The 23,646-nt window shown below is 41.2% G+C and overlaps 1 protein-coding gene across 4 annotated transcripts in view; it reads left to right on the top strand.

Moving 5' to 3' along the window:
• Nucleotides 1-258: 258 nt before the first annotated feature.
• The window catches only part of LOC124065862 (ras and Rab interactor 2-like), a 29,388-nt gene continuing 6,000 nt past the window's right edge, over nucleotides 259-23,646 (top strand). Inside the window, exons 1-9 of one of the 4 annotated variants that reach the window (XM_046401723.1) lie at nucleotides 260-476; nucleotides 683-728; nucleotides 8,973-9,121; nucleotides 14,521-14,615; nucleotides 14,859-15,057; nucleotides 15,149-15,263; nucleotides 17,085-17,157; nucleotides 17,845-17,936; nucleotides 20,910-22,328. In XM_046401723.1, the coding sequence (XP_046257679.1) occupies nucleotides 9,053-9,121; nucleotides 14,521-14,615; nucleotides 14,859-15,057; nucleotides 15,149-15,263; nucleotides 17,085-17,157; nucleotides 17,845-17,936; nucleotides 20,910-22,328 (2,062 nt within the window). In that variant the 5' untranslated portion in view covers nucleotides 260-476; nucleotides 683-728; nucleotides 8,973-9,052. Of the gene's footprint in view, nucleotides 477-682; nucleotides 729-7,332; nucleotides 7,503-8,972; nucleotides 9,122-14,520; nucleotides 14,616-14,858; nucleotides 15,058-15,148; nucleotides 15,264-17,084; nucleotides 17,158-17,844; nucleotides 17,937-20,909; nucleotides 22,329-23,646 lie in introns of those variants that run through there. The other 3 variants (XM_046401742.1, XM_046401714.1, XM_046401732.1) reach the window with 3 other exon arrangements.

Here is a 23,646-nt window from a genome sequence, read left to right on the forward strand (position 1 = left end):
ATATTACACACGTAGTTCTATACAGTCGGAAAGTAAGTGAGGTATGTGCAAAATATCAGTATATATAAGAAAAATGCAATTTAATATCATAGTTGCAAAAAAATTACAAAAAAAAAAACAAAAAAACTTTGCTTGCTATTTTATAAAAAAAAGAAGAAGAAAGAAAGCTCTTAACATTTAATGACAAAGTCGTGAAAACGTCCTCAGCCAATGAGGCAGAGGCGTCATATTACCGCAGCTCTCCTCCTCCTGTGCGTCCCCCTCTCACTCACCTCGGTGCTGTGGTCCAAACCCGGTGTCTCTGCCCGACATTAAACCATGTAACCGGCCCACTTCGGTGGGACACTGAGGCTCCTCGTCACGCGGAAACGAAACAAAACCAAAACACACAGCAACCCAGCGGGCGAAAGAGTTTTCACCGCGGAGCACAACTGGAGCACAACGCATGTAATGGTGTTGAAGAAAACATCTTAAAGGTGGGTAAAGTTTGATTATTTCTGCTTCTAACTCGCAGTTTCCCAATGTTTCTGGCAGGAGAAGTCCACTTTGATGATAAAAGTTTTCCTGCGTCTGTCTGTCTGTCTGTAGTGCACAGAGTGACATATCTGTTTAGTAGAAACTAAATTTGGAGTTAAACATATTTTTATAATCCATAATCAGTAAGGATAAGTTCTGTTTTCAGTGGCCAACCTGTGGGGAGCTGAGAAACTGGAGTGTCCGGTTATACTGTAAGTTTGTGGAGTTTTCTGTATGTTCAGCGATAGAAGTCAAAGTGATATGGCCCTCTCACTGTGGCAAGTGTTTTTATTTAGTGATGTGTCTGCTTCATTACTTCTGTTGATTTGACCCAAATACCTCAGGCGTCCACTAATACAATAAAGCTTCTAGTCAAAGTAAATACATGTGTATGGCAATACATCACACACATTTTTGTAGGGACTTCAAAGTGGTGGATCATCCTTAGAAATATGACTTCCATATGTTTATACAACCTGCAGGTCTCACTCTGCAGTTTTGTATCATTTTAGGGACTGTATAAAATTATTGGTGCGGGAGGATGGCTAAACCACATTTTAAAGGTGCAAATTGTAAGATATGGTAAGACATTTAATTTTAAAATATTTAAAAAGGATAGCAATGTTATCAACAGAATGTGACGAAACAACAGTTTTGAAGTTATGTCAAAGATGTCTGTGTTGTGTTGCAGAGTTATAATATTTACAGAAGTTAGCATGCTAACCAGCAAGCCCCGTGTTGTAATATCACCTTGTACCACTATGGGCAATAGTCCCACAAGTTTCACAAGCTCGCTCACCATTTAGTCTGCTAAGTAAACAAAGCTAACTTACAAAATGTAAGGAAAAGAAACATTCTAACATGTATTTTCCTTACTTGACAGGAAAATGCAACTGTACACTCTCCAAATTCAAATTTCTCTCTTTTACCAAACTATGATGAGCTTAACTGCCTTGTTAACTCATCATAAAACACACTTGGTTAAATCCCGAGAGAAACGTCCTTGATTCACCGCTGGCGATGCCAAGCTTTCTCCCACTCTTCTGAAGACTCGCTCTGTGTCTGCTAATGGACTTGAGCATACAAACATTTTGACCTGACCCCTGCATTCCAAATTTAAAAAAATAAAATACTAAAATATAAATCTGAGCCAAAAATAGGCAAATAAACACGCAATGAAATACCCTCTTCTGATTTCTCAAAAAGAGGAATCCTGGACCCTCATATACTTCACCCTTGCTATTCTGAAAGGTGATCTTTCTTCCCTCAGAAACATGTAGAACTTGTCTGAACCTGGCTGAACACATCACCTATCATACTCTTTTGCAGTTCATTTCTTGTGTAACCCTCTCTGTTCTAAAAGAGCAGTTAACCGATGTTTATCAATGTAATGAAGAGGTCAATTTCCTCATTTAAGCTTCCTTGGAATCTGATGGAGAGATTAGCCTTACTGTAAAACCATGGACTTTTGGCACAAAGAGCCCCAGCTATGTACTGCTATGGGGGAAATTAGTCAGCAGAAAGGTATTTTAATGAAAAATAACTTGCAGCTTGTCAGTACTTGATTGAAGCTTGATATTGTTTTTGTCCATGGTGGCCATCTGCTTTCTTTCAGATATTTTTGTTTTTATTGTCCTTCTCAAGTAAACTCCCTTCACATCGTTTATCTCTGCGAGTAACTCTACTGGCTTATGAAAAGTGATGTCATCTTGGCTGGAGAAGGAAGCAGCCGCTCGAGTTAGCGTTGTGAGAATAAACTGTCCCTGTGGGGGGATGTTAACACTTGAATGGTGGTGTCTGCTGTAATCCAGCAGCAGGCCATGACGTTAAACACATGAGGGGTCATCAGTTTTATGTAGCACTCAAAATGCTGCTGAGCTACACACAGACACACACAGAGCTGCCACAAAACCTGAAGGATTCAACTGGTTTCTTCCATTTCTGCCACATTTCAGGACGGTTAGTTGCAGGCAGGGTCGGATTAACAGGCTAGGGGGCCCTGGGGCAAACATGAACTGTTGGCCCCAAATGACCCCCACCCCACCTTTCTTGATAATGCTTTGTCTAGATGACCAGAAACCAAAAGGCATACCATTCCAGCCCAGGTGTTAATTAGTTTGTGAGGAGATTTAACACAAATTGTTTTACAATTATGCATCATGTAAGTTCAACAACAACAGAAATACTGAAGGTATTTCTAAGCAGACTGTAGAAATGTAGGAACGGAAGGTGGTTTGACAGTGCTTGCTGCTGTTCTGCTGTTTGAACCATTTGGAAATATTCCATCCACTGAATGGTAAACACCTGTTTTCTAAGTTGTAACTCAATTTCCTGATCAAAACAAAGATGGCAGTCAGACAGGAAATATACCTTTGCTCAATATAATTCAATATTTGAAGTTCTTACTATGAGTGGCTAAAATTTTCTTATGTCTTGCAAAACAAGCAAGGACATAGAGTGGTGCTCCTGGATGTCTGGTGTCCCATACAAGGGCTGAAGTATTTTATATCCACTTTCCGGTCTATTTTAGCCTTTTTTCTTATCTTCCATTTCTCCTCCATGAGTAAACAGGGTAATTAGAAGATTTTCTGTTCATTTAGAAGAGCCCATTCTATCTGATCTATCGTATTTCCTCCCTCTCTTCCTTTTACATCTGAAGTAGGAGAGATGTTTCCCACCTCTTTGCACTGGGTTTGTTGCTTGGCTTGATTCAGCATTCCTGGTACTAATTTAAAGGGGAGTAGCCCAAAGACTTAGCCCAGGCTTTTCTCTGCTGACCTTCAGTGTGGAAAGTTGTGGCTGGGCGATGCTGGTGCCTGACACAGTTTCTCACCATGATTTAGGACAGAGGCACTCTTATTAAATGTGAAGTTTGATTTATTTGAATGTGATTTTGAAAATTTGCACGTTGCTATTGCAGGTCTCCTAAAGTTGTGATTAGTGGTTAGGCTGTTTGTCATAATGGTGTTTAACTGACAAAAGATCTATAAATATTTAATGGAAAAAATGAAAGTAATCCTAACTTTCTGTCTTCGAGTAAATACATTTGAGTGATCAGATTCCTGTATATTATAAAGAAAAAACATTCTTTTCCTCGCTAACCAGCACAGCATGGGCCAATCAGTTCAGCTGAACTTTCAGGGAACCACTGACCCAAAGTGTGCTCTGTGGCCACACACACACCAATCATGTGGTTTGTCTTAAGGCAGTAACATGGCCCCCGTGTGGGAGTTGTTATCTGCAGCCGCCTGCGGCACCTTCCTTGTGTTCCGACGGCAGCATGGAGCCTGGTCTGCCTGACCCGCCTCACTGGATCTCACAACTGACATATGAAGCAGCACTTTATGTTGTCTCAACAGTTTAAACAAATACAGATAGAGTTTGCTGGTTTTGTTTTTACAAGGTGGGACAGGGAGGCTGTTGAGAAATAGCAACAACACTAGTCAGTTCAAAGCTGGCTGCGCTTTTTAGGTTTCTCAGTTTAACAGTGTATCATAGAAGCCCACAGTATATTTACATATTGTGGTAGAATCGTGTTAGATTGTTCATTGTTTTTTGTTTATCAGCAAAGAATTTCCCTTCGGGGATAAATAAAGGAATTCTGATTCTGATTCTGAAAAGAAAAGTAGAGTTTTATTCATTATTCCTTCCTTTTTATGGTTCTCTAGAGAACATGATGCCTGCCTCATCTCAGCCTGTTAAACGTTATTTTGACTTTGACTTTCAAGTCAATAAATTGAAAATTAAAAATAGTAAAATGCAAATTGGAAACACTTTGAGTGTTATAAAAACAAAACATTACACCGTGCCGGATTAAAACAGCTGAAATAAAATCACGAAATCATCACTTATAATAAATAAAATCTGATTCTGATTCAGCAAGCCTTATTTCCTCACATATGTTGTGCCAACAGTTCATCCACTACAGTTGTAATCCTGGATGCAGGAACAGATGGGCTACATACAGACTGGTAAGGTCTGAAACACAGTAATGAGTTCATGTGGTCATGCCTCCTATTGTGTTGTTAAGCCTATAGTTGAATATTTCTGAGGTCATTTAGGCATTAGTGCCCCAGTTTCCAATAAAACGGGACATTTTTCTTTGTACTTGTCTTCGCAGCTCACAAGTCTGCTTGTGACACCAGCAAACTAAATGATGCGCTGCCAACTGAGGACTGACTGCTGACATACTGCCATCCACAGTCAAATTATTTGGCACATTCATAAGAGAGGGCGCTTTTCAGTTTTAATGTTCCATAATGATCCATAATGCTGCAAACTAGTCAGTTTTTGTGTGTTGTCTGCCTGTAAAGAAACAACCAAGGCTATGTTCACCACTGAGTATCTGATAAGAAGGTTAATACCACCCTCATATCCTTATGCCAGGGACCAAGCTGAAGCAGGAGTCAGTGTCGTTTAGCTTAGCTTAGCTTAGGTCCAGGGGAAGCAGCTAATATGGCTCTTGAAATACACCAACTCTTCTGAATATCCCCCATTATTACTCGATGGTGTAACTGTGCTTAGCAGTTGTTCTGCAAGGAGTTGTAGCATGTGACTCGACTCCCTGAAAAAACGATAAGCTGTCATTTTTTCATGCACAACTCTCAACACCAATAGTCTACATCACAATAGTATGGGGAAAGCAGGACCCTGTGCCGCTGATCTAATCGACAGTATTGAGACCCCTGCATGATGCTGGCTCTCGCCACCTACACCTGGCAAACACGGTTTGCAGGAAATTAAACCAGTTTAATCTCCACAAAACCAGAAACCTAAACAACCTTATTATCAGTCTTCTCATCTACCTCTTGGTAACAAAACAGATACACTGTAGAAAAATTACTTTAACTGGCATCACTTTCAAAATGGCCAGCCTTTGTGAAAGGTTTCTAATGCCTATTTCATTATGAATTAATGTTTATTAATGGTAGATGAGTTATAAACCATTAATAAAAATCCACTGAGTAACTGAGTCATTAATCAAAGGGTCATTTCCAAATCAAACTGAATTAACATCAAATTATACTGAAGACGAGCCGCTATTACCACATTTCTGTGCTCACTGCCATCAAACACTGAAACTATTCATTAGCTGATATAGGACAGCACAGCTTCAACAGCTTCACAGCTAACATGACACCCACTGGGAGAAAATTAGGCTCCCACCATCAGAGTGGGCTTTAACACAAAAACACCAGAGAGCTTAATGAAGTCCTGCTGTATCTTGTTCTTGTTATTATTACGCAAAACACAATGAAGTCTGTGTATGTATGGGGTGGGGTGGGTTATTCTTTTCCTGTGTCCTGTGTTTTTCTGTATAAACTGGAGAATTTATTCACATGGATTTGCGTGCCACTCTTACATTATATTTAACTGTGTCTGTATATGCTAGTTTATTTCCATGTATGAATTTGTTTGTGTGTTTACCCTATGAACAGTGTGTCTGTGCTGCAGTGCCAGGGGGCTGGTCTGTGGTTCTGACAGGGAGGGGTACACACTCAGATGTGTCTTTGTTTACTTGCAGCTGAGACTCTTTCTCACGCGCACACACACACACACAGTGGTCTATGTGCACTGACTGAGGAAAAATTTGTGACAACAGTTGAGTTTGATGTGATTGATTTGAGTCTTTCAGTGCAGAGTAGAGGGTTTCAGGATGTTCCCACAGTTTATTTTGCAAAGTAATGTTGGAAATAGGAGCTGCCCTGGTGGGAGGTCATTTTGTTTCCTACAATACCCAGCATGCTTTCTGGTCCGACTGAGGCTCAGAGGTTTATGCATGTGGAAACATTGTTTACCTTACTGTCAGAGTTTTCTTTGGCATTGTGACCTCCTTCAGATCTTTTCCAGGATCAGCAGCAGAAGAACTCACAGAATCATCCCTGACTGATTTCTAGGAAATTCCCTCAGTTGGAGCCATTTTGTAACGTATGTCTCTTAATTTTCCACTGGTTGTCTCAGGCCCTCTGTGTCTTTATTTCTACCACTTTTGTATGTCTGTGGAAATGAAACTGTGGTGCCAGACTTTCAGACAGTCAGGAAATGGTACAGTCTATAAACAGGTCATCAGATACGTAGCGAAGTCAACTTTTATTTGACTTCAGCGACTTCTTTGAGGTTTGTTAGATCAGCAGCTAACAATTATTTTCAGTTTATCAGTATCAATTCATCTCCCATCTGTAATTTTTCAATTGACCGTGTAATCATTTGGTGTATAAAAAGTCAGAAAAAGTGACAAATTTCCATGGCAAGTGTTTGAAATTGCTTGTTTTGTCTGACCCACATAGTCAAACATTCCAAAGTAACAAATCCACACATTTCAGATGCTGGAACCAGCGAATGTTTTAGATTAGTGACTTTAATGATGTATTCTCTTTAGAAATCAATTAACTGACTAGTTCTTTTATTTATACATTTTATTTTTAAGACCTCAAACAGAGGGCAAGGCCTAATTAAATTTGTTTTGTTTTTTTTCTTTTGCCTACTTAGAGGCAGTGGAACAAGCGGCAGGCACAGAACTGTCATGTCATCACCTTGATGCAGACAGTTTCCTAATTACACATCCAGCAGACACATAGCAACATTAGCATTCATTTGCATTTGTGTCTCAGTCTAGTATTTACTCCCCTTTTAGCTCTGTTTTGGCCTGGTTGCTGAAAATGGTGACACTGAACAAAGCAGTGACGAGCCTTACAGCCAAAATGGTGAGCTAAAAGAGCCAAAAAAGCTTTGAACACAAATGGATGCTGATACTCTCTGTGGGTTTGTCACAGTGGGTGACCCCTTTCACATTACATGTAGTCATTTGAGCAATTATTTAGATGTGAAAAGATTCACATATTGCTTTTCATTTTTGCAGTGATTCATTTGCCGGTTGACCCCTCCTCCTCGGCTCGAGAGAGCAGCGGGAGTCAAGTGAGCTGGGCGCTGAATGACAAGAGAAAAGAGTTAGCCACAACAAAGCAGTGAATCTGAGAAATTGTTTTGTAAGTTTTCTAATTGCTTGACAGTGGTCACATTTGAAAGTAAAATTAACACTTCCACACCTTCTGAGACACACAGACATATTTTGACATAATTCTAATACTTCTGAAAATATATCCAGACATATAGAAGCTGAGATTACAGATGTGCATAACATAGGGGAGCTGGCTGTTGTCCTTGGTGGAGGTGTGTCCACTCTGAGTGCCCTTCTAGTTGTGAATTAGTTTGAGCGAATGTCCACTTTCTGGCAAACTAGTTCTTCAGCTGTTTTTGTTCCTTTAGAGAATATACTGTGGTGATGTGACCCGGACACACGTTGTCATGTGTGCTGTGATGTCTGGTGTTGTTTCAGGAGACAAAAATGGCAGTCGGTGTGACAGGATTTATAGCTGAAGTTAAAATTTAAAAGGCACCGTTGCAAATGTAGCAAACATGAGCCAGTCGTGCTGTTTGCTGTATCTTGTTAAACACTTAGCTCAGTGTGCAGTTTTTACTGATGTTTCCATTTTGCTAAACGTTTCCAAATAGTCTGTTTCACGTTCGGTTATTTAAAAGTGTGTGTCCTGACTCTTGACTCTCCGCAGTATTTGTCAGAGATCTTTTGGTTTCTTCCTCCCCCTCAGTCTGTGATGGTGGGGGCGATAGCTTCCTTCCTGTGTGAGATGAAAGTGCATGTGTGTACTGATGGACAAATGGAGCATCCCCCCACTTTGCGAGACGTGTGAACCTCTGCCAGGAGAGGAAAGACTGGACTGGTCTAATAGTTGTAACCTGTCTGGAGAGAAAGGGGGGGGGTGAGACAGAAAAGAGAACGAAGAAAACAAATTATCCACAGACTGAGCAACACGGAGAGATGAAGATAACGAAAGAGAAACAGAATTAGCAGAGATGGAGAAAAAAAGACAGACTAATGCAGCTCACTATGGATTCCACATATGTGGAGAATTTCAGTGTTCAAGTCAATTAAACACCTCTAGACTTTTATTTAGTCTTACCGAAGCACCACAGCTCTAAAGCCTTCTGTTATAATCATTGGGAAAGAAGGGCAGCTGTGCTGGCAATGAGACTCTTCAAGATGGAAAATTAATTAAGTATGTATGTAGACATGGGAACAAAATAAGACAAAAGGAGAGTGAAAATGAGAGAGACAGAGGAAACAGTGGAGGAGACAGGTAATGAGTGAACAGCAGTTTGTTCTAAAAAATGAGCCGAGGATTGGAATGAGATAATAAAAAAAAAAGGATTGAGGCGATTGTCTCAGATGAAGGGGTGAAGGAAAGGGGGGGAAGAAGAGAGAGGAGGCAGGGAAGTGAAAGGAGAAGGAGAGGTGACTGTGTAGACAGCAAGAGGAGAGGAGACAGAGAGACACAGTGAAAGCATTCCAGCAGACCAGCACCTCCATAATACTGGCTGTGGCCAGTCAGGAATTTCCTCTGGTTGCACCACAGCTAAAGTGTGTTTTTGACCCACAGAGCTCCAGCCCCTGCTGATGTTGTCCCAGATGCAAACGCACACTCAGATGTGAGAGTTAGCCAGTCCTGTGGAAGACAACATGGCCTCCAGCACATTGCCCAGGAATCCATCCAGCGGCCTCACGGACAGGAGCGGTAGCTTCTTTAAGGTAAGGTCTGATGGATGGATGGATGGATGGATGGATGGATGGATGGATGGATGAGCTCAAAGTTCACTCAAACATGTAGAACACAACAGTTCCTGTGTAGCAGATGTTTTGTTTTTTGTTTTTGTGGTAAGGGCTAACTCAACACATGCTGAAACACACAAACAAAGGAAACTTCATCTCAAAAATCAAAAAAATGTTAAATTAAAAATGTGTGTATGTAGAACTTCAGTCACAGTAGCTTGTCACATAGCCACTCTTAGCTTGGGCTAAATTCAAAGTTATGTTTTCTTTTAGCTGTTTGCTGCGGTTAAGTGAAAATGATCAATTTTGACACACAATGGTTGTCCCACATAAATGAGGCTAATAAGTGATGTCCTCATCTTGGTAAACAGAAACCATCTTGACTTGGTCGAGTAGCAGTAAATGCAACTGGACGCTCTCCACTACCACCTGCAAAACAAGATGGGCAGAGACAGATGAAGGCGCTGGGAGGCTAGTTTTTGGTCGCAATACTAGTTTGTTTACTTGTACTGTACAAGAAGGTAAACCATGAAGAAGACTCAGCAACTGTCCTTGGCAAGTTATCATGATTTTATTTAGGAACTTAATGCATTTCTAATTCGCTGGAATTAGGCTTTAAGAAAACTTGTCACTATCCAGTCTCCACAATCCCTCCAAAATGCAATCCAATATAAATATTCAGGCAGATGCCTTTAAGCCCTATTTAAACATTATTTAACAGTTTCATCAGTATTACATTTGAATGTCTGTCTGGACAAATATCAGATAGTGAAGAGGGATCTTTTTTTTTTAACAAATTCTTATGAAACAAAACTGCCAAACCTCAGGCAGCCAGTCAGGGTCAGAAAAATGTAAGCAAACAATCAAATTAGCTTGTTAGCACTAGTGTTAGCTTGGCTGCTTGTGATGACAACAATAATCTGTCCATGATGAGTGCAGTGGTCTGTCCCCAAATGTAGCCTAATCTTGGCCTTTGGCTTTAGACATATTGACTTGATTTAGTTTTTTATGTTATGCTAGCTTTATGTCATAAATTGAGTGAATTGATTGATTAGCTACATTCTGGTCATTTCATTTACAGCTACGCAAAGATCACCTTTGGTAGACAAACACCGAACAGTCATTTTTTTCAGTGCTTCAGGAGTTCCCTGCTTATGTCGTGACTTGAGTAGCATGGCTTTCGCTAACTGTTACATTATTTAGAAAGATTTATTCATGTAAAACATCTATGTTATTGACTTTTATACTATTTTTAAACAGCAAAACTGACAGCCCCTGAGCTCTGTTTCTCTCAGGACGTTTTTCTTATGCACTGATCACAGAATTTAGAAATTTATGCACTCAGGGACTATTTTGCTTGTCGACTTGCTGCAAATTTCCACATTATTAATTCCGACTGACCATATTCCTTAATATTTTCAAGAAATGTAATAGAATATTGATTGATGAGACATGAAAGCGGAGCTGTCGTTCAACTGTTTTCCTTCTCTTTCGGCCATATATTGAAGGAGTGCTGGAAGTGAGGAATGGCAGCTGCAGCTGTTGGCAGCCTGACAAAAACTCACAGGAGTAATAAAACTCTCTCTCTCTCTCTCTCTTTCTCTCTCTCTCCTCCTCCTCTCTGTTTTTGTCTCTGTTGTTTTCTTGCTCACACTGCTCACTCACAGTGCAAATACTTGGTCACCCCTCTAACCCCCCCCAATCCATCCAGATTGTTTTTTTCCTTTGTTTTATGAAATCGGTCTATTTCTGGGGAAGGAATGAGCCAAATCTGTTTCCTCTCTGCTGTTGCTGTCTGAACCTGCCAGTCAAATAATACGTTCACACCATAGACTGTGTATATGACCTTTAGAACTTCACAGTGTTTGAGTCCTGCTCAGTGTTGCACTGTGGTGCAGCATATGTATAATACAGTAAGGTAACGAAACGTCCTCAGCGTTGCTGCTCTTTTATCAGAGCTTCAACTTGTTTGGTTCAACTTGCGCCATTTAGAAGCACCATCAGATAAACAGAAACCATCCCAGCTCCTGCAGGGTTCAGTAACACCACTGGTCTTAATTCAAAGGGGTATTTCAACATGCAAGCATGCAGTAGAGAGATGCAAATATTTTTAAAAATTGTGCAACATCACTAGACAAAACAGTGGAAAAAGGGCTGTGCTTTCCCTTTTCCTCAAAAGATAGAAAACCCGTAACAACACAGATGCACTGGGCCACGCTGGAACACTAAATGTTCCAGCTGGTGGATGTCGTACAGTGAGTCGGGCGGTGTTTCATTTTGGCTTGAAAAAAATATGTTGTAGCTATCAGTAAACTAAAACAAATTTCTGAAAACATTTGAGTTGAGAAATAGGCATTGCAATGTTATTTGATCAACACTTCCTGCTTTGAAAGTTTGATGAGTTTTGTAGGCCTTTCCTCTCTCAATTTGACTTTCTGTGCAGGCGGGCATACAAAAAAATGGAGAAGTTAAATTTATGCTCTTTATTAAAATTTTGATGATGATGCACATTGTGTTTTAATGCAAGCTTTTATGGCTATGTCTTCATAGTTCACTCAGTGTCTTGAACAAAATAAACTTTCAAAGCTAAAAAAGATACATTTAGACCAGGATCAACAGTGACAAACACCGAAAGTTGTCTCACTTTTAATTTCCTTTGCAGTTTTTCCATCCTCACTAACCCTTTGAAAGATCTCTCTTTATGTGTCTGTGTGTCTGAACCAAACACATAGTTTCCCATTGACTCCATCCATGGCTTTAACAGCAGCTCATGCAGAGAATCACTTACCTCTATGCACACACATTCACAATGTTACAGGCCCTGAAAAAATAACCCTCTTGTGTGTGTCTGTGCATGAGCTGTGCCTCTCAGCTTCAGTCTGTCTAGCCCATGTGCCGTGCACAGTGAATGAACTCAATAGAGAGTGGAAACAAACCAGATGAATGAGGTCGATGAGGTTCATAAAAGTGAAACGCAGACTTTGGCCTCTGAGCTTTCTTGAATGTCAGTCATTTTCCTCTATTTGTGATCAGTGTGAAATAAGGCCTGCATGGGCACCACCATTAGAGCTCCACAAGGCGTTGTGCCCAGAGTCAGTCACTCAGCAACTCTCATGTTCACTGACCTTCATTTCATAGCTCAGGAATTTCCCATGTCTCCTCCTCTGGCCCTAATCCCCCACTTTCATTCATATAACTCAATGTCTGTCTCTTAACACAAGGTTTCTGCTTCTTTTCATGGCTGTATTAATAATGCTGTTAGCCCAGGAGCACAGACAAATTATATTTTGGCACGGGGATACTTGTGCAAGACAGACATTAGAGACAGGTAATAAATAAGGTAAAACAAGCAGGGCCCTCTCAGTTTGCTTGTTGCATTGCTTTAGTTTGCATAGTCTAGAAAATGTTCAAATAATCAAATTATTACAAACATCTTGAACCTGGGGTTGGTGTGAGCAGTTGCCTGTTTTGCCTGGTTGGTAATCCATCTCATAAAAGTCCAACTGCCTGAATTTCTGTTTCTACATCAGTATCAGAATCAGCTTTATTGGCCAAGTATGTGTGCACGAACAAGCACTAATGACCAACAGCATCACTTCAAACTCTTAAAGAAGTGTGGTGCTCCGAGCACTTTAAGCTGAGACTCTGATGTCCCTGTCTTCATGAGGGTTCAAACTAAGCCGGTCCCTGTATCAGCTGTACAGTCTTCAGTGCTCTACTAAGAGTGGAGCTAACTTGTTGACTCATGTTGTATAATAGAGCTTTGACCTGACAAAAAGCTGGTGGAGTCTGTGGCTTTAACAGAGCTGGCTCCACTTAGTCCTGGAATTGGGGGTGTGTGGGGTGGTGGTGAGGGGGGTGGACGGGGGACTGTGGTCTGGTCTGGAGCCCAGCTGGTGGAGGAAAATTTGGAAAAGGATGCCTCCTACTGGTTGAAATGCATATTGTAAGAGTCTTCATTGAAAGTAGTGTTTGAGCACGATTCTTTGTGCTTGCACTACATGGGTGGAGTTTACCACATCAGAACAACTCTGATAATATGACATACATTTTCCATGTATAATTTATATTTACATTCTTTTCCTTGATTGCCTCAGATTTGTGGTCTTCATTATGTTGTGCTCTGTGGCCAGATGCAGCAATACAGTACTTAAACAGGCCTTTAGAGGCCATCTTGTTTTCAGTGTTTGACCCAGATCATCACTGTAAAGCATCCAAATTTCAACATCTGCTCAGATATGTTTGAGGAGGCTGAGAGAGCTCTAAAATGTGGAATGAGAGAATGTGGAAAAGAACAACATGAACACAGTTGGTTTCAATTCTGTTTCTAAAGAGTCTTTTTGAAGGGGGTGGGAAGGGGATACAGAGGGAGAGATGTGAGGCAAGGATGCTGCATAAGGTAAAAGGGACGCCTTGCCACAGTTCAAAGCTGGAAGTAGTTGGAAGTCTGTCATTGTAGCACAACAGTTAACAGTTTCAGCAGCAGTGGGCACTGTGACACACAGATCATGGCGGTAATTAAGGTACTTATCTATTATTATTTAGTTTTTTATTCTTTTAGTATTTACTACTTATTTTATATTTTATTTGTTTGTCTTATTCTATTTTATTCCTTAATTCTTCTGCATTTCAGTATTTTTACTGTTAAAATTATCCTTCATTTGACGTTTTCTCATTGCATATTAGCATAGCGTTTCCTCAGTTTCTGTTTTATTGTTTGTTTATTTTATTGTTGTATTGGTTTATTTGTTTGTTTATAACATAACAACAGCCATAGTATGTGTTTGTGTGCATGTGTGTGGTGGCGGTGTTGGGTTAGACACCATTTTAATAGTGCCAGTTTGACAAAATGTAATCAAATAAACACTAAAAAAAAAGTAGCACTCAAGCTGTTTTCTTGATTTTGTCTGCTCTACATGCATCTTGAAGTTTTTCTTTTTATTCTGAAAAAGAGGAACAATTGTCAAGGTGATTAGTCAGGCAACTCCAAAAGCTTTTCTTATCAGGAATTAGGAAATTAAACTAATTAAAGACATTGATACATTAAAACATGTTCCGGACAGAAATAAATTACTCTTGTCTCCTGGAATATTCTGTCATGACATGGGAACTTTATCCTTTTTTATTATTTACAATGCTTTGTCTTCATGTTTCCTGCCTATAGGAAACGACGTCCACACACAGGAAAAATGACTAACCGTTTCCCTGCCTTTTGTTCTAAACATGACCAGTACAGTCTCTCCTTCCTCTCCTCTCAGTTTCTTCCCTCTAATTTACTTTTGAGCAATGCTGTCGGTTTCGTTTACTGGTGTTCCCCCTTCTCTTCTCTTTCTGATATTCCCTCATCAGTCAGAGCCCCTTGTTCTATCTTCTTTCAGCTGATTGACACATTTGCATTGGAGATTGGGGAGCTGAAGAAGGAGATGGTCCAGACCTCTCCAACGGTTGACAAGGAGCCCATGGACCTGCAAGGGTAAGATTATTTTCACTTTTTTTTGGTTTGCTTTTCTTTGTTTTGCTTTTCTCCATCTTTCTACACTCTTAATCAAAACTTTCATCAGCCTGACTGTTTTTTGTCCCTGATACTATTAAAACACCTTCTTGTTAGCTCGTTTTTTTTTTTTTTGCTTTCTGTCCAATCCGATTTGCTAAGATCATTGATAATCGTTTTCACCAGCAAATGGCAGAAGTCTTTTACTCTCTGTCTCTCTGCCAGGATGGAGAGTGAAGTCAGTGGTGTTTTCCTGCAGTCCCCCCACTGTGGTGGGGTGGGTGGTGAAAGGGATTCTGGGTACGACTCCTTGCGAAGGAGGATGAGCGTGTTGGACAGGCTGACTCAAACCCACCCGGTGTGGCTGCTGCTAGCAGTGAGTGAGGAGGAGGCCAGCCACATTCTGCTCAAACAGCAACCAGGGGTGAGGAGTTACCATCCTGGGATACAAATGTTAATGCTGAATATTATCTGAAATTGTATTATATGTCATGACATGCAATTCCTTGGGGCAGGTGTTCTTGGTCAGGAAGTCAGCGGCTCTGCAGAGAAAGGTTCTGTCTGTGCGTCTCAAGGAGGATCAGTCAGGAAGTTCCATCAGCCATTTCCCTGTCAGAGAGAGCCAGTACAGTAAGTTTTAAAGTACTATGAAAGAATTTTGAGTGCTGGATGGCTGGGGTTATCTGTATTAAGATATTCATATAGATATTGTCGGATAGATTGACAATTAAAGAAGAAACAGACTTTCACATTATCTCTGTCTATGTGCTAGAGAAATTTATATTGGCATAGAGTCAGAGTTGTCAAACTGTTAATTGCTGCTTTCCTTTGGTCTCCTGATTATGTTTTGTTGAACTATAACCACCTCTGTAACAACACTGTACTCTGAGTAAGAGAGTTAAAGATGTCATTTCCTGTTCGCCTCTGTGTAATGTGTACAAAGATAAACCCATACACAAGTGAGAAATGAGAGTCTGTGGCCGCGCTGACATTGTGTTTGTGTGCGTAAGCATGTCACCACCGGGTTCAAAAACAAAACATGAACATTTCATTGAAAATGTAATGTTTGATTGTTAACAACTGTGATCTTATTATACTAAAACAAAGATTGTAATTTAATTTGTAACTGTGCGTGGGAGTTAGTCATGGAGTTGTGACAGTGCCCAAGAGTGATGACATACCAGCTGTGGATTTTCCGTGCTGAAATGACAGCACACATGGAAGGGAGGGAAGTGCCTTTGGCCTGGTTTGGCCTTTAGATGTGGGTCAGCTGCTCTCCAGTTGGCCTCTCATGTTGCACAGATTGCTGTGTTAAGATGCCCTTGTGCATGAACTTCACTTTTAAATAATGTTTTGTATTTTTTGTTTGTTTTTTTTAAATAGAATATAAAATTAAGTCATGTTGATGTCTTTAAGATGCACATTCTTCACTGAAACTAGAAATACGTATTGTGTAGCAAAATTCAAGTCTTTGACCCGTTGGTGGTGCTGGATGAAAAGTCAGGGGATAAACAAGGTCATCAGAACTTATCCTCTGGGAGCCTTGAATATTATACCAGATTTCATAGCAGTCCATCCGGTATTTGTTTAGACATTTCACAGAAAGTCTAAAATGTCAATCTGCTGGTATGCTAAAAGTAATTTGGATGTGTCACCTGAGGACCATAAAACTTTGTATAAGATTTTGCAGCAATCCTTCCAGTGTGTAACGAAAGTCCTTCATTTCACTGACCATAATAAAACATTATAAAATACCATTAGCTGGATCATTTGGGTCGGCCACGAGTGAAGACTTGTGTGTTAACAGCTAAATCGGTAGGAACTGTCAGTGTTTGAGGACTGGGACTGCAATGATGACATGGTGACTCAGGTATTCAACAGTTTGGCATCAAGTGCAGCTTAGCGATAGTTCACCCAGTTGATGCAGTGTTGTCCTTCTCCTTCCTGTCAGTGGTGATCTGCTCCACAGAGAACAAGTTGTGTTATGGTCCCGTCCTTTGTCCCAGCCTTTCCTCAGTACAGCATTGCTGACTTTCATTGGTGGCAAGTACACGGCCAGCAGCGCGACCCAAGTAGCTGCCCCAACCATGCCCCTGTAACCAAACTAATGAAAATAATCGAAATATATTGTGAATTAATTATTTTCATATGGGAAGTTTGTCTTTATTGGTGCTAAAATATTCTGCTAGTTTGAATGAATAGCGGTCACTTAGTTTTGTTGAGATCAACCTGTTATGCATATGATAAATATCAAAATAACAATACAAAGCTAAAACTTTAACTGAACTGACTCAATGTTTCCATTTACAGAGCCGCACTGGTATCATAACTTAAAACAGTAAAAGTAATAAAGCTGCTGACAAGGCTGGACATAGTGAAGGAACATATTTTACAAATGCAACAGTATCATATGTATTGAATTTAATTTGTATGTTTTTAATTTGTTTGCAGCCTTTTCCCTTGAGGGATCTGGGATCAGCTTTGCAGACCTGTTTCGCCTGGTCGCTTTCTACTGTATCAGCAGGTAAACTACCTACTACTATCTGTCACATCCCCAGCTTCCCCGTGTTTCGCTCTGTGACAAGAGGGTAAACTCCATGGATGAAAATAATGTTTGATGAGTAAGCAGTCAGCTCTCAGTGCCCAAGGCTCTCACTTCTTGTTTCAGCTCAGGAGACGCAGACAGACACAGGAGTTAAAACAACAGACACAGGAAATAGAGGAAAAATGTGCTGCAAGCAGTGCACTACTGGATGTAGCTAGAGAGATGATCTCCCATTAAACAGGCCTCTAATAAATGCAAATCATACTTTTTGAGATGAATACTGTCTCATGCATTGTATTGCATACTCTAAATTCATATCCATATAGCTTTGTAATGGAAACAAAGGGAAGCACGCTTGTATTATTGAGAGGTTCAAGCTTTCCTTTGCCAAATAAACATATGGCATCATCACCTTTGTTTGGGGATATCATTGTCAAATGAGAACAATATGCACTGGAAAGCAGTACATATTGAGCAGTACTGACGAGGCCGAATCTCTCACCAGTACATCAACAGTACACGGTTATATCAGCATTTTAAGTTTCATGACTTGACCCACTCACTTTTGATTGCTGCAGGTCCTACCTTGCTTAACGTTGTCATCTTTTTGCATATTTCTTGTGTTTATTTTCTGTCACATTTGTTGCCCACTCATCTTTCACTTAGGGACATCTTGCCTTTCACCCTCAAACTCCCAGAGGCCATTGCATCGGCCAAGACTCAGAAAGAGCTGGAGGAGGTGGCTCAGCTTGGAGCAGGTAGCCTCATTTATTACTTCACTTGTTCTGGATTAACACATGGCTAAAACCACCAGGTTTGAACTACAAATCAACTTTGGTTAACACTCACTGCATTACTTACAGCAAAGCACTCTACAGATTTTAGATTTTCATCAGTTTACATTCATTCCACACCAGTAAAAGACTTGTATGTATTGTATTGGTGTATTTTAATCAATCATATTTTTTTATTTAAATGTATTATTATTTTTTTAATTTAGCTGAAGCGATGATTAGATGAGAAGCTTGACGCTGCTAATGGCCTTAAGCTGGTGATCAGCCTAGCTTGGCATAAAGACAGAAGGAAACAGCTGGCCCAGTCCTCTCCAGTGTTCAAAACTGCTCCTACCAACTCTTCTAAAGCTCTCTAGACATTTGTGCACACTTGCTTTATTTATTTCTCTATGTTAATTCACGCACTGACCATTTAGGTCTGGTTTCACAGCTGATTTAGTCCCTTCATCGCTTCAATTCTATTCTCAGCCGGTGTGAAACTGCAGTGAGTCAACTTCCTAGAGTAGACGCCTACGCCATAGCTCAGTGCTCAGTGTGCGGGAGAAGGGCGTGGTGAGTGGAAAGCTACAGTGGGCCGTGTGCTGTCCAAACACACACGTACTGTCACACCACATTCAAATATGTATGAAAACACACTGAGTGCTAACGTTAAGTGAACGTGTAGCAAACGGCGTCATAGGTCCTCACAGACATGACTTTCTGTTCTTGGATTTGAATGGAGTGGGTGTAAACCTGCATGGCTATGCTTTTTTGCATTGATGTGAAGGTGGAGAGCTTGTAAATTCTGTTAAGTGTGAGCCAGTGTGAGCTTTTCTTATAGCTAACTCGTACAGTCATGAAGGGAAACTCCCCTTCTCCACTGGAAAGCTTCTATTTAAAGACAAAAAGCACACTGCCATGTTCTGTGTTGTGGAATCTGAGCACGCACATGTGAAACACAAACACATGTTACAAACAGCTTCAGATGCATTTCAATATTGTGATTTTGCAACTGATTTGCCTTCCCAGAGGCCATGGAGGTTGTTGTTATGCTTGAAAGGCACATTTTTATAAGCATGTTGTCCGTATTAACTGATATTTTTGTTGGTAGAAATTCAATTATAGATGTTTTTAGCCAAGTTGGCAGCGTGATTTAAGAGATGGTAGTGTTGGTTATTTGGCCGCTTCCTGGTTGGTCCACAACTTCCATCCAGAACAACACCCCAGCAAGATTGGATGGCTTGCCATGAAACTGTGTACAGATATTAATATTCTCCTCAGAATAAATTGTAAATTTGGTGGTTCTGTACATTTGCTAGCACCGTCATCCCGTCAACAATTTGCCATATACTGTACATTGCTTTATGACCAAGTACTTGCAAAACGAATAGCATTCCCCCAGCCTCAGCTGCACCGTACTGATTGGTAGCATGTTTACGTTTATGTTTGCTAAACTGAGATATCCTGTCTACTTAACATCAAAGATAGCATTATCACTGTAACCTTATTAGCGTTCTCATGTCAATATTTACCTCAGAGCTGTGCCTAACTACAGCCTCGCAGAGCTGCTAACATGGATGTAGTCTTGATATTCAGTGGAACATCATCATCTTTATTCAAAAGAAAAAGCTTATACAGAGACATGCCTTTATTTGCCTTATTTGTCTCGATGTCTTACTACATTTTGGTTTTGCTGTCTTACTATTGATGCTTTTCGCTTTTAATCCACATGGTCTTAAAGAGTAACATTTGGACTTAATTAGTGAATGTTGTTTTTTTCTATGCTTAAAAAAAGTAACTCAGAACAGTTATGGTCTGTTGTTGAACAGATGGAATCGGTGCTTTGCAGATGTACATTATGCTAAATTTACTGTGTTTGCTCTAACAGTATGAGTACTCAAGAGAATCAAAGAGAATGGGACTCCTCTTTAAAGCATCAGAGTATCCTACAGTCAGTCAGTATTACTGTACATGAGCTATTTGGAGTAAGCTTGCTCTGCAGACAGACTGCGCAGTGTCAGGTGTTCATTGCTCACATGGACCTGTAAGAATACCAGAGGCAGATTTCAGTCTCCAGACACTGAAGTATTATAGGACATATGAAACTGCTCTATCAGCCAGGCCCTGCTTTTTTATCACCCCAGGAATGCAAGAGTTAACCTTTCTATTTATAGCCTGCAGAGACAGTCATCACCAGGCTTATGCTGCAGTCACTGCATATGTTTTTTGAAGTGGTATGCTTTGTTGGCTGTTCTTTTCAGTATGGTTAAATGATTTTGGTATAACTACATAATTATACTTGGATACAGCAGAATCTTTTTAAGTGCTTATTAAATCTGGCTGCGTTAGCATGAGAACTATCTTGCCAAATAGCTGAAAACAATGGAATGATTAAGCACATGTTCTACACAGGAACATTATAGAAATATAGAAATAAGGTTTGCAGACAGCAGTAGATTCATTTAACAGAAAATGGCCTTAAAGCTATAGAGGTGGTGCAGGGAAAGACTGCACAAAGCTGAAGTATGAGAGAGGAAAGCAGAGCAGGATGAGGGAGTGGAGGAACTGGAACTGAGTGCAGTGTGTAGTGCCCTCCCACTCTGTGATTAGCATGGCCGACTCCCTCTTTGTGTCTCTGGTTTCGTGTCGGCAACCAGTGATTCAGAGCAAAGACATGGGGCAGAACTCACCGCACTTCTGCCACCAGCAAGACACAACCAAGCAGAAACACATGCAAAGAGAAAACTTCATCTGACCTGTCGGTGAGGAATACTTGAGAATTCTGTCTTTGTTCTTTTACATTTTTAACTGATCTTTTAATGTAAAGACTCCTGATCCCCGTCGTTGGTGTCTAAGGATTTTTTCTTTCTGAGAATGTTGACTTACCCAAGGAGAAGTATATGTTTTGGCTTAAAGTTAATGTTTGCCTCTAAGTGTTTCTGTGTCTGTGTATTACAGGCTTCTGGGACTCTGCCCTGTGCAGTCTGCGTCGCAATTCTCCCCGTCCTCGTCGCCCTCTGAGCCGAACCCTCAGCCCCCAGCGAACTAACAGGAACAAGGAGGTTGTGGGGTCACAGGAGAGACAATCTGGGGCTCACTGTGACAGTGCACCCCCTACTCTACGGTCCCACGCTACTCCACCCACCTTTCATGTGGAACGAAGGCATTCCAGCGGTCCTCTGTGCTTTGTCAACCCTCTGTTTCTCCAGACTCATCACCACCATCACCGCTGTGAGGACGATCCACCATCTTATACTGTCAAGTCTGATAACAACCTAGAGAATGCTGGGAAGGTGTTGGTGAAGCCATTAAGCAGCAGTCAAGGTAGTGAGCATAACGTGGACAAGATCGAATCGAACGGCAAATCACGACCCCCTCCACCTCGTCCCCCTCCCCCACGTTCAATGCCACGCCGGCGCCCTGCCCCCCCTCCACCTGGACCTCCAGCAGCTACCACCAAACCCAAGAGCATGCAAGAGGCTGTTGCCGTGTCAGCAAAGCAAAAACAGTCCTCCAGCAGGCGCCCAGCGCCTGCTCGACCAACAATGGGCGGCAAGCAAAGCAGCCCGTCCAAAGCTGCCAGCTCACCAATCCCTGTGCCTTCAAACCCACCACCTCCAAGGCCTAAGAAGCCTGATCTGGAGGCTCAGCGCTGCCACATTGCCCTGGATGATGAGACCATCGCTAAGGCTCTGTCTCGTGCCAAGCTTCCATCCTGTCAGCCTTCACCTGCTGCTCCCTCTGATGTACTGCTGGAGAATAACGCTGGGAGTCTGACCATTCCTCATGAGAGGGGACGCCAGCGACTCAGTGATATGAGCATGTCTACTTCTTCCTCTGACTCACTGGAATATTCACAGTCTCCGGGATTCTCCCTGGGCTTGGCTCCTAGTCCATCCCGACACCTTAATCATCCAGACCCAGTGGAGGACAGCAGTGAAGATGATGAGGATGGGGAAGATGAAGAGGAGGAAGACTACGGGGTTGGCCTGGAGGCGGACTTAGAAATGCGCCTCCGTCCTTCCTTCAAAGCTCGGCGGCAAAGGGTCGGCGTGAGCCTCAGCGGTGGCTCTTTTATCCTCCCAAGGGCCCTCAAGGGACGCTTCCGCAAGGTGAGCGGCATGCTCAGCTCCCTTATGACCCCAGAGAGACGGGCGGTGAAACGGATCGCTGAGCTGTCCAGGGACAAAAGTACGTATTTTGGCTCCCTGGTACAGGACTACATCAACTTTGTTCAGGAGAACCGAGGCTGTCACACATCAGGGGAGGATTTTCTGCAGACTCTCAGGCAGTTTATGACACAGATGAAGGCTTACCTGCGGCAGAGCTCTGAGCTGGATCCCCCTATAGAGTCACTCATACCTGAGGACCAGATTGGTAAGTCTGTAACGTTTGTAACGTTTTGCTGGATGCATGGTGGGACTATGTGGCCTAACTTTGTGACACATCCGCTCGTTCACGCGTGGGCACATGTGTGATATTTTAGTCATCTCCTACAACAGTTCTCTACATGTTTTCCTTCCAGTTTTTAATTCGAGAAGTAAAACCTTTGTAGTGCTGCTTCGTTAATGCTGATTCATTCACAGTGTCACGTGAGTGGCCAAGCTTATTGTCTTGGATTGAAGTTTTCCATATTAGTATGTCTCATTAGTGGTGTTGAGTTACCGGACTGCCGGTGTGCTGTGCTCCAATGATTTATTCTTGGCTCTGTTTGTTGGCATTAGCTCACAGAGGATCCTTTTGGAAGACAGTAGTTTAATTTAATTGATTTAATTTAATCTGACACATATCCCGCAAAACATATTCATAGTCTCTTCAACTAATTTACCAAAGCAAAATTCCTGTATGGCTGCTGTGTTGTGACAGTGTGAAACATTTGAGACCGCTGGATTGTTTAGTTACTTGAGAAAGGGATTTTGTAGAATAACATGGTGTAAAATTAAAGTATTGTTGTGATATTAGAACTGAGGTCATGATGACTATGAAAATAAAGTATGCTGGCTTGTGCAGCTCTGTCAAAGGGATGTTTCATCCCAGTCAGATTACTCTGGACTTGAGTATTTGCATGAATATGTAATTAAGTCTTTGCACTCATCTCACATCCCTTGTTCATTGTAAACAACAACAGCAAAGCCTTGTTGAGAGACAGAGAAGTGATCCATTCTGGTTAACAGACAACAGACACACACATGTTGTTCCCTTTGGAGGGATAAAATGTATGTGAAGAAATGTTTTTGTATAGCAACTAGTAAACTAATCTTAAAATTAAACAGATTATCTGAGCAGGAATGCTAAGCGATTTTGAGACACTGTCATGTGAAAAACCAATATGAATTAGTTCTGTAGAGTTCTAGAAATTTACAAGGTGTTCATTTTCCCCTTGAGGATCAAAACTCATAAGTATGGGCAGGAGCATGCAGTCCTGCTGACGTCATGCTGCAATCCCACGTACTACATTTAAAATAAAGGAGAAGTGGAGTGTAGCTGGTGTTTGTGGTGAAAGTCAGAGGGCTTTACACAAAGTCTGAGAAAAATCTGGTTATGTTTTGACTTGAAGTCTGCCTTTTTGGGAAAGAAATATTTAAGCTTGAATAAGCTTAGATATTTTGTGTTTATTGTTAAAGAGGAGCTAGAAATCCAAACTTTTTGAGTATGTGTAGCGACTGTAATAAAAGAGATAGAAACATCAAGTACT

Source organism: Scatophagus argus, chromosome 2 (assembly GCF_020382885.2).
Source record: "Scatophagus argus isolate fScaArg1 chromosome 2, fScaArg1.pri, whole genome shotgun sequence".
Lineage (NCBI taxonomy): Eukaryota > Metazoa > Chordata > Actinopteri > Scatophagidae > Scatophagus > Scatophagus argus.